This window comes from Symphalangus syndactylus, chromosome 12 (genome assembly GCF_028878055.3).
Source record: "Symphalangus syndactylus isolate Jambi chromosome 12, NHGRI_mSymSyn1-v2.1_pri, whole genome shotgun sequence".
Lineage (NCBI taxonomy): Eukaryota > Metazoa > Chordata > Mammalia > Primates > Hylobatidae > Symphalangus > Symphalangus syndactylus.
Genome location: NC_072441.2, coordinates 86962241 through 86977442, shown reverse-complemented (window position 1 = coordinate 86977442; position 15202 = coordinate 86962241). Strand labels below are relative to the sequence as shown.

General features: G+C 40.0%; 1 protein-coding gene across 2 annotated transcripts in view; it reads left to right on the top strand.

Annotated features, from left to right (window-relative positions):
* SPTA1 (spectrin alpha, erythrocytic 1) overlaps positions 1-15202 on the top strand; it is an 83896-nt gene that overhangs the window by 45811 nt on the left and 22883 nt on the right. For both annotated transcript variants that reach the window (XM_063624950.1, XM_063624949.1), the window contains 14 exons: positions 654-798; positions 1587-1768; positions 3701-3800; positions 3910-4107; positions 4899-5042; positions 5871-5974; positions 6316-6478; positions 6750-6881; positions 7405-7542; positions 7726-7830; positions 9160-9368; positions 10512-10632; positions 11240-11361; positions 12580-12712. In XM_063624950.1, the coding sequence (XP_063481020.1) occupies positions 654-798; positions 1587-1768; positions 3701-3800; positions 3910-4107; positions 4899-5042; positions 5871-5974; positions 6316-6478; positions 6750-6881; positions 7405-7542; positions 7726-7830; positions 9160-9368; positions 10512-10632; positions 11240-11361; positions 12580-12712 (1996 nt within the window). The remainder of the gene's footprint in view (positions 1-653; positions 799-1586; positions 1769-3700; positions 3801-3909; positions 4108-4898; positions 5043-5870; positions 5975-6315; positions 6479-6749; positions 6882-7404; positions 7543-7725; positions 7831-9159; positions 9369-10511; positions 10633-11239; positions 11362-12579; positions 12713-15202) is intronic.

Sequence of the window (15202 nt, the reverse complement as noted above, 5' to 3'; positions counted from 1 at the left end):
CCCTATCTTTAAAATCAAAACAGAAAGAAAGAAACTTGAAGTTGAAACAAGAGGTTTAAGTAATTACATTTCTGAACTAGAAGCTGACAGTGCAGGGCAACAGACATCACATTGACTATCAGCTCATTCAACATTTTTCTTGTTTGATTTTCAAACTAAGAAACACAAAGACACATACAAACAAGTAAACAAACAAACAAAACAGAAACCGAACACCTTCATTGTGTATAAATGCATTTTTGATGATACGGGGAAGGGAAAACAGACTCAGACAGGTCTCTGTGTGTAGAACGCTTAAGATAGAAAGCTATGGAAATACGATGGTTAAGCATGTGACTGCCGTCAGAAGGCCCAGTTCAAGCTTAGGCTCCACCATTCAGCAGTGGTATAATCTTGAGAAAATACTTATCCTCTTTAGTCCTCAGTTTTCTGATCTATAAAATGGGAATAGTAATAATAACTATGTTTCTTGGAGTTGTGAAGATTAAATGAGCCCAAGTTTCTAGCACATAAAAAACAATGATGATAATTGGTTGGGGTGGGGGCGGTGGGAGGGTAGTGAGTGGTAGTGATGATAACTTTCTTGTGATCCCCACTAGACTGCCTCTGGTACATATTCTTACTTTTGAACTCTCTACTCTCTTGTATACCAGAGAAGCAGATGACACGAAGGAGCAGATTGAGAAGAAATGCCAGGCCCTCAGTGCTGCAGACCCTGGCTCAGATCTGTTCAGTGTTCAGGCTCTTCAGCGACGGCATGAGGGCTTTGAAAGGGACCTCATACCCCTGGGAGATAAGGTGAGACAGGTCCTTCAAAGCTTTTCCAACACTTTCTACTTTATATTTAGCCCTATACCAATGCCCTCTTCTTTGGTTCTCTTTTTCAGTCTTTTATTCTTATATTTCTCTTTGTCCTGTGCCATATTTATTCTTGTACACTGTCCCTAAGGCAAGACCATGAAAAGGATATACCCCATGACCATTAACATGGGGAAAAAACTTGTTAAACTCCTGCTGTCTGAGTGAGCACCCTATATCCCCTTGCCTCTTTGGTGGGTTACAAGTGACCAGATCTTGTGGCAGCTAGGGGGAGGCCAGTAGCCCAGGAGAAATAGCAAATGTCCATACCCAGGATAATCAGGCCAATATCTGAGTATGGTGCATGTTTTTCTTAGCAAGGAATTGAATGAGTTGTTTAATTCTGTTTCAACCCAAAAGTATACTCTGGAGCTTGTCGGTTACACTCAAAGGCTTGGCATTATCATGCAGAGCAAAAAGAATCTCCTCACATGAAGAATCAAGACCCTTGGGTTTCCTAATTGAGGTTGCCACTAACCAGCAGAGTCACTTAACCACTCTTCCCCACAGCCCTCTTATTTTTAAAAAGAAGTATGGTAATGCTGATTGTAACTACCTTAGGGAGTTATGTGGACTAAAAGGTTGATATTATTTTGTAAAGCATTATGACATGCTTGTACATCACTGATGTCTACTTGAGGAGCTGAATACTGGGACTCAGGATTCTCCTTTTGCTAAGATTCAGGTGTGTCTCTAGGCTGATTATCAGAGGTATTGTACCTCCCCAGGTGATCATACTGGGGGAGACAGCAGAGCGGCTCAGTGAGTCCCATCCAGATGCCACTGAGGACCTGCAGAGACAGAAAATGGAGCTGAATGAGGCCTGGGAAGACCTGCAGGGGCGTACAAAGGATCGTAAGGAGAGCCTAAATGAGGCCCAGAAATTCTATCTGTTCCTCAGCAAGGCCAGGTAGAGTGGGGTGGGTAATTTCCATGTCTGGCCTCTAAGTAAACTGTCTAGGAGCAGTTTGGGTACAGATGCTGTTCACTGCTGGTTTTGGAGAGCACCACTAAGTTCAAGTCTCACCTCTTGCAAGGCATAAAAAATTTCAGGTTTGAAAGTAGAAGCAATAAAATACAAAGTTTGAAAGAGTGTGAAGCCATCTAGGCCAATTAAGTAAGCTTCTATAATGTAGAAGCTTTTTTGTTCTACTGAAGAGACATTAGTATTCAGTCTTCTACTGTATTCAGTATTCTGTTGAATACAAATAACTATGGTAGAACATAATGAGGCCCAAAACACACATTGTAACAAACAGCAGTGCGAATTCAGAGTTGGGTAGAATAGATGATGCACTGCAGATAAAGTAACATTTTATTACACCTTATCAGTCAAACTTTTAACAGAAGAGAAAACAATTCATGTAGACTGAACTGCGCAAACAAAGACATAATCATGAGAAAGGAAGAATAAGCATAAGAACATGTTTGGGGAGGGGATAGTAAGGAGAAGTAGTAAGAGATAAACTTAAAAATACTGGGACCAAATTCCAGAGAACTGTGAATATCTTACTAAAGTCTAGATATTATCACAATCCAAAATTCAACTCTCAAACATAGTTTGTGGAACAGTTCCCACGTTCGGCTCTATCACATCAGTCCGCTGGGAGGAGCATCAGAGTTGAGGGTTCAGGAAGTTGCAGCTCTCAATGCAATGCTTTTCAAGAAAAAAGGAGGCAAATTTTGGCAAATGACTGTAGTTCCTCTTGGAAATCCCCTCCCCAGCTCAGCACTGGAAAGCTATAGTTTTTGACACAGTTTAAATAAATAGCACCCACACCCATTCCAATGGTGCTTCCTTCCCTTTATGAAGCTGTACTCCTCAGTATTTTAAAGTAGTGTTCCCACCCCTGAGCAACATTAATATCTTATTTTACCCCATATGATACTTTTGCTTTCAGTTTTGTTTTTTAATAGCTATTAGTGCCTATGCTCTGTTTTTTGTTTGTTTTTTGTTTTGTTTTGTTTTTTTCCATTCTTAAAGTATGAGTTCCTAGAAGGCACAGATATGCCTTTTTCACAATGTTTGTTACTTAGTAAGCACCCAATAAAACTTAGTTGCTTGAATAAATAAATTTACAAAAGAAGAGACCTCTCTTTCCTAGAGCTAAGGCTTCCTATTGAGCAAACAAGAGTAATGACATTCTTTATGAGATGCTTAATTTATCCACCATATATGCTTTAAAGTTAATGCATGGTTAAAATTTGCCTTTTAAGAAGATAGACCTTAGTTTTGCTTGTCTAACTTCTTGACTACTAAAAGGGTAGGGAAATAGACCTTGATTTAATCAATAGTGTGGAGGCCTGTGTGTGTATGTGTATGTTGGCCAAAATATGTGCTAGATTCTCTTGAGAATAAAAGTAAGAGGAAAGACATGATTTCTTTGAGACTCTGTAATAAGATGTATCTTCAAACCCTAGAAACCACTAAAAAGGAACAGTAACCAACAGAAGTAATGAAATATATAACAGTCAAGGATTCCAGAGGTCTAGGTTCTATTGAAGATGTCTGCTTTAGGTTATATCACATAGGCAAATTAATTATCTTTTCTAAGCTGACTTCTTTATCTCCATAATGAAAACAAAAAATTCCCAGAATCTCTGCAGGATTACTGCAAGAATTGAAAAAGATAATAAAAGTGAAGAGGCTTTCAAATACAAGGGATTGTTATCATTAGGTGATATAATAAAAACAGCAAACCTAAGATCTGTAAAGCATATAAAGCCAGATAAAAAATGTTATTCTAGAAATGTTTTCTAGAGAATGGAAAACTGTAGGACAAACAGCACTGTAGCAAGTTGCAAGACTTTCTTGTCAATTCCAATGTGTCTATTTATCTAGGGATCTGCAGAATTGGATCAGCAGCATTGGTGGCATGGTATCATCACAGGAGCTGGCTGAAGACTTAACTGGCATAGAGATCTTGCTGGAGAGACATCAGGTAAAACTACAAAAGCCATAGCCACTGATCACTTGACCTGAAACCTCTACTAATTTTAAAATTTCCAATGGAGTTGGCCTCGCTGATTTCCTCCCCCTTTTTCCCACAGGAGCACCGTGCTGACATGGAGGCAGAGGCTCCCACCTTCCAGGCCTTAGAGGACTTCGGTGCAGAACTTATAGATAGTGGGCACTATGCTAGCCCTGAAATTGACAAAAAGCTTCAAGCTATCAGGCTAGAGAGAGATGATTTGGAGAAGGCTTGGGAACAACGCAAGAAGATCCTAGACCAGTGCCTGGAGTTGCAGGTACAGCAAATTTCCCAATTGTTAGGCAGGTTCAGTAGTCTGTTTCTTCTATGCAATTTTATATGGTCATTACAGGCTCAGTTCACTAGACTTTCCATGTTATAAACACAAAGGGAGCTCATCTCTTAATTACCTAGCATTGTACTATGCTTTCTATACCGATCATTGTCATATTCTCTGCTCTTTCCTGTTAGAAGAGCCAAACAAGATGGTGATCAGTCCTGAGCATGAGGTGGGTTGATTATCATTTGTTGATTGATTGAGGAATTGATTGGCTGATTTTTGTTGAGACTCTACTCTGTGGAGGCTCGGAGTGCCATGAAGATTAGTAAGATAGTTTCCTATTTCTTAAATAGTGAAATTAGACATATAGGTGGATTTTACTAGTACAGTGAGGTGATTATTAATAAAACAAAATGTCCGAGTGCTTTGAGGCTAAAGAACAAGAAGTGATTAAAGCTTCTGGGGGAAGTGAACAGTTGTGTCACAGGCTACCCTGAAGGATAACGTTTCACAGAGTCTTAAGGAAATGACCAGCCAGTATTAACAAGGTTTAAGAAATAGGAAATAGCACCCCAGGAATTGGAGGTAGCTTATACATAAACATAAAGTACATGTTTGGAAAAGAGGAAAAGTTCCAGTACAGCTAAGATTTGTCACATGACTGTTTCTTGGAAGATGGTAAGTACTCCTTGCAAAACTCTTTGTGTCACGATCATGAAAGAGGTGTAACATCATTTCCTCCACGCCACCTGGACTATACCATACCCCTCTCATTTAATTCCTCATAGATGTTTCAAGGGAACTGTGATCAAGTTGAGAGCTGGATGGTGGCACGTGAGAATTCCCTGAGGTCAGATGACAAAGGTTCCTTAGACAGTCTGGAGGCCTTAATGAAGAAACGGGATGATTTGGACAAAGCAATCACTGCCCAGGTAATAATGACTAGTAAAGGAGTTAAAATAATAATCCATAGTAATAATAACAGAAATCCTATACATTTGTCTGGTTTTATAATTTACAAACATTTTGATTTACTTTTTTTTTTTTTTTGAGATGGAGTCTCATTCTGTTGCCCAGGCTGGAGTGCAGTGGCGTGATCTTGGCTGACTGCAAACTCTGCCTCCCGGGTTCAAGTGATTCTCCTGCCTCAGCCTCCTGAGTAGCTGGGATTACAGACACTCACCACCAGGCCCAGCTAATTTTTGTACTTTTAGCAGAAACGGGGTTTCACCATGTTAGCCAGGCTGGTCTCGAACTCCTGACCTCAAGTGATCTACCCACCTCGGCCTCCCAAAGTGCTGAGATTACAGGAGTGAGCCACTGTGCCCAGCCCTGATTCTTGTTTGCTTCTTACAGAAAAACTGAGGCAGGCCGGGCAGCCTGACACTTGACATTGTTTCACCCAAGTCACAGGCAGAAATGGACTCTCTTACTTTAAATCCAGCATTCTAAACTCTGACTTTTAGGATTGATGAAATAGTCATTTCATGATCTCACCCAATACAGGATTCACCCTCTACAATGGTCATGAGAAGTGTCTGTTCTTTAGGGAATTCAGTACCACACAAGTAGCCCATTATTAGATGTTTCTCCTCCTATTAAGTTGAAACCCGCCTCCCTGTAAGGCATTTATTGTTTGACCCTGAGTATATCTTCTGATTCCACAAAGAATACCTTTATTCTTTTCTAGGAGGGAGTCTGGGATTGCACCAAGGGTCTAATCTCCAGGCATCTGGGCTCTTTCCTTTTCCTTTATTTAGGAAGGGAAGATCACTGACCTAGAACATTTTGCTGAGCGCCTCATTGCCGATGAACACTATGCCAAAGAAGAGATTGCTACTCGGCTCCAACGTGTACTAGACAGGTCAGGCCTGAGTGATTGTTTTATGTGCTACAGGAAGATGTAGCAAACTGACCTCTTTGCTAGCATTGAGATGGGGGAATACTCTGACTTCCTGTCATTTCTAGGTGCCTGAAACTATCTTGACACCTATGCAGACTTTCTTAGATTTATAGAATGAAAGACATGAAAGATGAAAGATATCTTAGAAATTAACTGGCTTTAGCACTGCATTTTATGATGAAAATAATAAGACTATATGAGAAGAAAAGAGGCATGTTGGCAAATGGGAAGATTTATGGATATGGCATCAGAGCATGGGAAGGGTGGAGGAGGGCATACAGTGATCTGGCTCCATCCTCTAGGTGGAAGGCTCTCAAAGCACAACTGATTGCTGAGCGGACAAAGCTTGGAGACTATGCCGACCTAAAACAATTCTACCGAGACCTTGAGGAGCTGGAAGAATGGATCAGTGAGATGCTGCCCACAGCCTGTGATGAATCCTACAAAGATCCCACTAACATTCAGGCAAGTTCAAAGTAGGAACCTTGGAAAATTTCACCATTCTGAGCTTGTTGGTTGGATAGTCATCACCCTTGATACTTTAGCACTTTCTCACTGTTGAGGCTACCATGCCTGCTCTCAGAGGCTTCAGAGTCTGATGCGGAGCAGGTTCTTCAGAAGTCACCATCACCTCAGTTATGATAGAAATATTAGCCCTTCCTTTTAAATATAATTTATGTAATCTTGTCTCCATAAATAAAAAGATAATATAATTTCTGTTTTGTTTTCCCTTCAGAAGAAATACCTGAAACACCAGACCTTTGCAAATGAAGTCTATGGCCGAGCTGACCAGGTGGATGGCGTCGTCAACCTGGGGAACTCCCTGATTGAGCGTAGCGCTTGTGATGGCAATGAAGAGGCCATGAGGGTAAAGCTCAGGATGAGTTTTGGGCTACAAAGGCACATGAAGAGGAGTCATTTACTCTTTCAATGTTCCATGAGTAGAAATATAAAATATGTTCTGTGACCATATCACAGAAAAACAGTCTTCCCTCTGATTGTTGCACAAAGAAGGAGAAAAGGAGTGATGCCCAGACCTTATCACTCCCATCATACTCAGTACCTGGAACTCTTAAGAAAGCTTTAGGCTTAATTCCAAAGTCTTACTATGCTTGTTTTACATTTTCTATCCCTTCTGCCAATAGTTTTTTGGCATTTGTGTGTCAGTCTCTTTACTCAACACAGGACCCTTTTTTCAAACTTTCTCTTTTGTCCAACAACTCCTATTGTTTTCCCAGATTAAGTATAACTGGTTTGAAATGTATGATATTCAAGTATCAGCAAATTTTGGCTAGTTCCTGCCTTCACAACCTTCCTACATTATTCTCTTAAGTAGTCACAGGGCCCAGGATCCTAAAGACTGTAATGACTCCTCACTGTCCTTGGGTTAGGAGCAACTGGAACAGCTGAAGGAACATTGGGATCATCTGCTTGAGAGAACAACTGACAAAGGGCAGAAGCTCAATGAGGCCAGTCGTCAACAGAGGTTCAACACAAGCATCCGGGACTTTGAGTTCTGGCTCTCAGAGGTAATTGCACCTGGAAACAGTAGAGGCACAAGAGTTTAATACACACTTGTCAGACAAATGAATTTATACATGGGCAATTTCCTTTAACCTTCCTGGGAAAAGGTTGGGGACATAGCTGCTGATATTATTCTCCTTAAAGGCAGTTTCACCTGGCAGCTTTATTGCTTATTTCTCTATTTCCAGGCAGAGACATTGCTGGCCATGAAAGATCAGGCCAGGGACTTGGCTTCAGCAGGAAACCTACTCAAGAAGCATCAGCTATTGGAGACTGAGATGCTGGCTCAAGAGGTAAGTAGTGCTGGCATCCCTCTCCTCTGGGCAGAATAGAAATATTTCTGGCTTTTCTCCCTCCCATCTTAGGAGACCATTTGAAAACATAGCCTTGCAAAATTGTTCTTAGTGTTCTCAACCAGCAGTCATTTTAACTAGGTAAAATTAACGGGCTGTGAAGACATTAAAACTGTCACTGATAATCAATTATCACTAAACTATAGACTCTAAGATTCCAGAAAGTGGACCCTAAAACCTATCTTTTTTGTCTTTTACTGATGCATACGTATAAGCCAATTATCTTTAAGCTATATATTTGATCCGGTATTTGAAAGAAAGTGGAAGTTTACTTTAAAGAATTACAAACAAAAAATCAGATGGGGGCATGTGAAATGAAGTTGAACTACACATACACTTTGGAGATCCTGTCAAGGATTCCAGTTGCATCCTAATAGCAACCAAAAATTTGTCCTGAGAGCAGTGATAAAAATGCTGACAGTTGTTAATTTTATACTAAAGAATTTTATAATTATCATTTTACTTGATAATACAGATACACATAGAAAAGGCAGGAAGTCAAAGGCCTTGGGACTTGGTGATGTTTCCTGTGACATCACTAAGGGGCTGGGTTAGAATAGGAGTAGACACAGAAGAGATAGGTGTGTTCAATGAGCAGCTAAGAATGTTGCCCGTAGAGTAGTTCTTGTTGAATATTGAATCAATCAATCTGTGGCTGCCAAAGTTGGTACTATCAAATCAATCAATCTGTGGCTGTCAAAGTCAGTATAAGACAGTCTTGTATGGGAACAAATGATTGCCCACCAAGATTTTCCTTTTGTTTTTTTGGTACTGGTTCAAGCAATTCTCCTGCCTCAGCCTCCCGAGTAGCTGGGATTACAGGCACATGCCAGCATGCCCAGCTAATTTTTGTATTTTTAGTACAGATGGGGTTTCACCATGTTGGTCACGGTGGTCTTGAACTCCTGACCTCTTGATCCACCTGCCTTGGCCTCCCAAAGTGCTGGGATTGCAGGCATGAGCCACTGCACCCGGCTGATTTTCTTTTTTAGTTGGGGAGAGCAGGCACATACTGAAAACATCAGAAGGAGAAACGGGACACATGCTAAACGTACAGTTTGAGTAATGTAGTCATGCTACCTCTGTTGTTCCCACATATGGCCCTTCTCCAACCTGAACATATGTGAACATGTATAACACATAATTAAACTCCATATCTTTAAAAGCAATCCATTTGGCCCTATCTTTGAGCCAGACCAGCTGTTGTTAGTGTGGGATCTGAGTAATGCCTGTACTATGCTATTCACTGAGTACCTTGAGACTTTCTAGGATGCACTCAAGGACCTGAATACATTGGCTGCAGATTTGCTCTCCAGCGGGACTTTCAACGTTGATCAGATTATGGAGAAAAAAGATAGTGTCAACGAGCGTTTCCTGAATGTCCAAGACTTGGCAGCTGCACACCATGAAAAACTGAAAGAGGCCTATGCCTTGTTCCAGTTCTTCCAGGATCTAGATGATGAGGAATCCTGGATAGAGTATGTGCCACCAGCTCAATATGTGTGGATAATCCAAGCGAGTAGATAATCCACCAAACTTGTTCCAATTTATGCTGAAATGAAATGTGTAATTGTTTCTTGAAGATAGCATTACTTCATGTTTGCCTCAGCTTAAAATTAACATTGGTTTTATTTTTCCCAAATTCCCTTACTGGATGCAAGCCAGAGAAAGACAGGTGTGGAGGAAGTGAGGAGCAGTTAACATACATGAAAGGAACAAAACTAAGAAGCCATCTGCATTTGCTCTATAGTTCATAGAATGATATGCCATACTCACAGGGACACCTGGGCATTTACACAGCTGATCAGATCCTTGTCATTCTATACCCAGTATATCTTATATGACACTGAATTGGACACTCAGTAGAGAATATTACAAAGTATCTGCCATGGTTTCATTACTGATTCTATTTTTGTTGTAAAATATGATTGGGAAAATCTTAGCAAATTACAGTATTTTGCCTACTTCCCATTTAACCTGCCTCATCATGCTTCTCTTCTACAAAGCTGCTTGATTATTATGAGTAATCAATAAATTAGAGGGAAGCACAGTGCATATGGCAACAAATAACATGTTTTAAAAACCTTTTTGGATAAGACCATAAGATAGAATAATCTTGTCCATGTAGTCTTCGACTGTGCTTCATGGTGATGCTCAGACATTTTACACTTGGAAGCATCCCAACTGCCATGACTCCTATGAAATCAGCTCTTTATACCCATTCTAGCTGAATTTATTATTGACGTTAATAAATGAAAATAACAAAAGCCATGGAGGTCATATATAATTTTCACATTTTTTTGAAATAGGAAACATTAGTGTATATTCTTGAGCAAAAAAGAGAAGATACACAGGTGGACAGGCAAAGCGACTAATGGAAAGGCTGTTACAGTTGTGCCTATGGTGGAGATCAGTATGTTACTTTAATTTGTATTGGCTCAGTCAGAAGTTTTGCTGCAAGCCTCTTCCACTAATTATATTTTCGGTCATTGGCAAGAGGGTATTACAGAATTTACAACCACCCTCACCACTAGCCACACACATAGTCATAGAAAGCTATTGCTGTAGGATGACCTTAGATATCTAGACTCCAAACTTCCTGTTTTCTTCCTTGATTTTAGGGAGAAGTTGATACGAGTGAGCTCCCAGGACTATGGGAGAGATCTTCAGGGCGTTCAGAACTTGCTGAAGAAGCACAAACGCCTAGAGGGGGAGCTGGTGGCGCATGAGCCTGCCATCCAGGTAGGAATAGAATACCGGATCTGAAAATATAGAAATCATCTTATAGCAACCCCTCGTGTTACAGATAAATAAGAGGGTGCTACAAAATGTGAAAGTAGGATGTCAAGGTCAGAGAGAGTTAGTCAAAAAGTTTACAAATATTATTTTCTCTTCCACATTTAGTCTCCTATAAGTAGAAGAGTTCTGAACAAGAACCCATGCTCTTCCCTGGAAGAAGCACTTTTAACACCCCTGGGGAGTGATTGACAATTGGGATGCAGGTTGGGACATCTGGGAAAACTGTACTTGAGCCATCTGGGAAGAAGGCAACTCTGGGTCTGACTTGGGAGCAGGGTCACTCTGTGACCATGAATAGACCAAAAAGCAGATTATGGAGAGTAGACTAGTGCAAGTACTGATATATTTGCAAAATACTTGGGAAAGTTTAGCATAGCAAATCTTCTTGCAGCTTTCATCATTCTCCCTGGACTTTCAGGACCCTCACAAAGTCCCGTGGAGTTTATAAATAATCTGGAGGGTAGGATGGGCTAGATACTTTGCTCAGGGATTATGGCTAAATGGGGAGAGACTGTGGGGTAATGGAACATGAATCAGGGTTGTTCTTCAGAATGTGCTGGATATGGCAGAGAAGCTGAAAGACAAGGCTGCTGTGGGGCAAGAGGAGATCCAGTTGCGGCTGGCTCAGTTTGTTGAACACTGGGAAAAGCTCAAAGAGTTGGCCAAGGCCCGGTGAGTGGGGTACAGGAGGCCAAGTTCCCTTCCTGGATTTTGGATATTGGGCAGGTGTTGGGAGGATACTTAAGTGCCTGCTCAGCATTGTCTACTAACCCCAACTACCTATCTCCTTAAGTCCCTTCTCAAATGCCAAGTCTATCACAAAGCTTTCCTCCATATACCCCAGGCATAATGATCACTGCCTCTGTTGTAAATCTACCTCTCCTTCTGCATTTACATGCAGCTGTCTTTTATTATTGTTTTCCTACATGTGTTATCCTTCATATCAGGTTATTAGCCAGACATCTGTTTTGCTTTATCTCCCAGTTTTCATATTATATGCAGCCCTTAGTAATGTAAGGATGAATAATTATTTTTCCCTATAGCCATATAGCCAATTTGAACCACATACACAATGTATCAGTCAGTTCTCACATTGATATAAAGAACTACCTGAGACTGGGTATTTATGAAGAAAAGAAGTTTAATTCACTCACAGTTTCATAGGCTGTACAGGAAGCATGATTGGGAGGCCTCAGGAAACTTACAGTCATGGCAGAACGCAAAGAAAGAAGCACATCTTAGCAAGGCAGGGAGCGGGCGGGGGCGGGGAGAGTGCTAAACACTTTTAAACCATCAGATCTTGCAAGAACTCACTACCATGAAAACAGCAAGGAGGAAATCTGCCCCCATGATCCAATCACCTCCCACCAGGCCCCTCCCCTGATTCATAGGGATTATAGTTCAAGATGAGATTTGGGTGGGGAAACGGAGCCAAACCATATCACACACATAGCCAAATATAACAATTTCTGTCTGTAATTCCGTTTTTCCTGGGGGGGCTAAAAGGGAGATTCTGGCACTTTGTGGTGTCTTCATCATATACAAAAGAAGGCAGTGCTCAGAGTAGAAAAAGACATTGTGTCACTGCTGATATTCTCCAACACTGAAGTCATCATTTCCCTTTTTTTGGCTAGGGTGGGTTTCCTGCCTCCAACAAAGTTTCTTAAGACAGTAGATGGTGCCACAAAATGAACTTCTAAAGCAGGCGTCTCCTCTATTTCACAGCAGATCTTCACCACTCAGCAGTAGGCATGTATTATATTGTGTTGAGGCTGTGGCTGCCTTGTGAGAATAAGCTGGTCTGCCTGAATGAGATTGTGCCATCCCACTGTACTCCCACTGCTTACCAGTTTGTTCTTATTCTCACTGGGGCTTGCCACCTTGTTATAGAGGACTTAAGTTGGAAGAATCCCTAGAATACTTGCAATTCATGCAGAATGCTGAGGAAGAGGAAGCTTGGATCAATGAAAAGAATGCTATGGCTGTCCGAGGAGATTCTGGAGATACATTAGCTGCTACTCAGGTGAGGAACAGGAAGAATGAATCAATTTTCTTCTCTTCAATTTGATTATTTTCTTGGGTAGTCAATGTTTTTACCTGTAATATTAGGACATTTTTCTGGTGAAAGAAGATGAAGGAAATACGAATAATCCTGACAGTTTTAAATACGAAAAATTAAAGTCCAAGCATGTAAGTGACTTGCCCAAGATTATGGAACCAATCAGGCGTGAAGGCAGGACTCAAATCTTAATTCCATAATCTGTGATCTATGAGTCAAAGAAATAATGGTTAAAGACCTTTCCTTACAAGTTAGATTCCTTGTAGATTATAGATTTTGAAAGGATTCCCTTAAATTTTCATGTTACATTGATTTGGAAAAAAATCTTCTTATGTCTGGACATTGGCTGCAGTTTCAACAAAATATAATTTTAAGAAGAAGGGCTTACTGGACAAAATAGTTCCACATTTTATAGACACCCTTTTAAATGCAGGATTGGGTTTCTCTATAAAGAAATGAACAAGTAATCAGTGTGATCTTGAGTTAGTGTAAATTTTGACAGCTTTTGAGAGTGATTACAAAACAATAATGTATTAGGAGTTTGGAAACTGTGCCTAGTAACCCTAAAAATTGGGAATTTACCAAGAACTCTTTGTAGAGATTAATTCACTTTAATGTGATGACATAAGGAAAGGCTTAGACTTGCAAAAGATAGCTTAAACCTATACAACATATAATTCAAATTATCAGCTCCTCTTGTTTGTAGTCTTTTAGATCATGCATGTGCACCCCACTGCACATGTTCAAGCATTTTAAGGCTTCCTATCAAATGCTCTCAAAGACTTCCCTTTCTTTAAAACAGAACTTTTTCTTTTTTCTTTTCTTTTTTTTTTTTTTCAGACGGAGTCTCACTCTGTCTCCCAGCCTGGAGTGCAGTGGTGTGATCTTGGCTCACTGCAAGCTCTACCTCCTGGGTTCATGCCATTCTCCTGCCTCAGCCTCCCGAGTAGCTGGGACTACAGGTGCCTGCCACCACGCCAGGCTAATTTTTTTGTATTTTTAGTAAAGAAGGGGTTTCACCACGTTAGCCATGATGGTTTTGATCTCCTGACCTCATGATCCACCCACTTCGGCCTCCCAAAGTGCTGGGATTACAGGCATTAAAACAGAACTTTTTATTTTGAGAATTATAGATTCACATGCAGTTATAAGAAATAATACAGACAGATCTCATGTCCTTTACCAAGTTTTCTCTAATGGAAACATCCAGAAAAGCAGTATATCATAAAAGGGATATTGACATTGTCAAGATTCAGTTAAGATTCAGAAAGCTACCATCATCACAAGGATCGCTGATGTTGCTTTTTTATAGCCACCTCCTCTTCCTGCCTCTTCAAACTGTGGCAACCACTAATCTGTTCTACATTTCTATAAGTTTGTCATTTCCACGCTGCTGTACAAATGAAATCATATAGTATGTAACTTTTGAAGATTGACCTTTTCACTCAGCACCATACTCTGGTGATTAATTCTGGTTATTATGTATAACAATAGTTCATTCCTTCTTATTGCTGAGTAGTGTCGTGGTATAAGTATATCACAGTTGAACCACTCACCTGTTGAGGGGCATCTGGGCTGTTTCCACTTTTTCATGACTATGAGAAAAGCCACTATAAATATTCATGCACAGATTTTAATGCAAACATAAGTCTATTTCTCTGGGATAAATGTACAGGACCCCAATCACTGAACCATATGGTAACTGCCTATTTAGTTTTGGACCAAAAAAAAAAAAAAGCCAAATTGCTGTCCTGTTTGTATGGCTGTAACATTTTACACTCTTAACAACAATGCATACATGATGCAGTTTCTCTATATTCCTGCTAGTATTCTGTGTTGTCACTACTTTTATTTTAGCCATTCACATAGATATATAATGATATCTCATTGTAGTTGATATGTGCATTTTCCTTAGTGGGTAATGATGTTTTACATTTTTTGTCATGTGTTTATTTGACATCTGTATATTTTCTTCAGTGAAATGTCTCTATTTTCTAATTGAATTGTTAGTTTGTTCATTTTGATTTGTTTTATTGTGACAAGACACTGAACATGAGATCTACTCTCTTAATACATTTATATGTGTATGACATATTATTGTTGACTATAGGTACAATGTTGTAGGCTGTATAGAAATGCTCTCAAGTGTTTTCATCTTGCTTGACTGTAATTTATGCCTTATGATTAGTATAACTTCAATTTTTTTCTCAGCCTCTGGTAATTAGCATTCCACTCTTTGATTTTATGAATTTGTCTACCTCATATAGGTGGAATCATGTAGCATGTATCTTTCTATAACTGGCTTATTTTGCTTAGCGTAATGTCCTCAAGGTTCATCTATGTTGTCGTATGTTACATAACTTTCTTATTTTTTAAGAAAAAATGGTATTTTATTGCATGAATATACCACTTTTTTTCATCCATTCATCCGTTGTTGGACATTTAGGTTGTGTC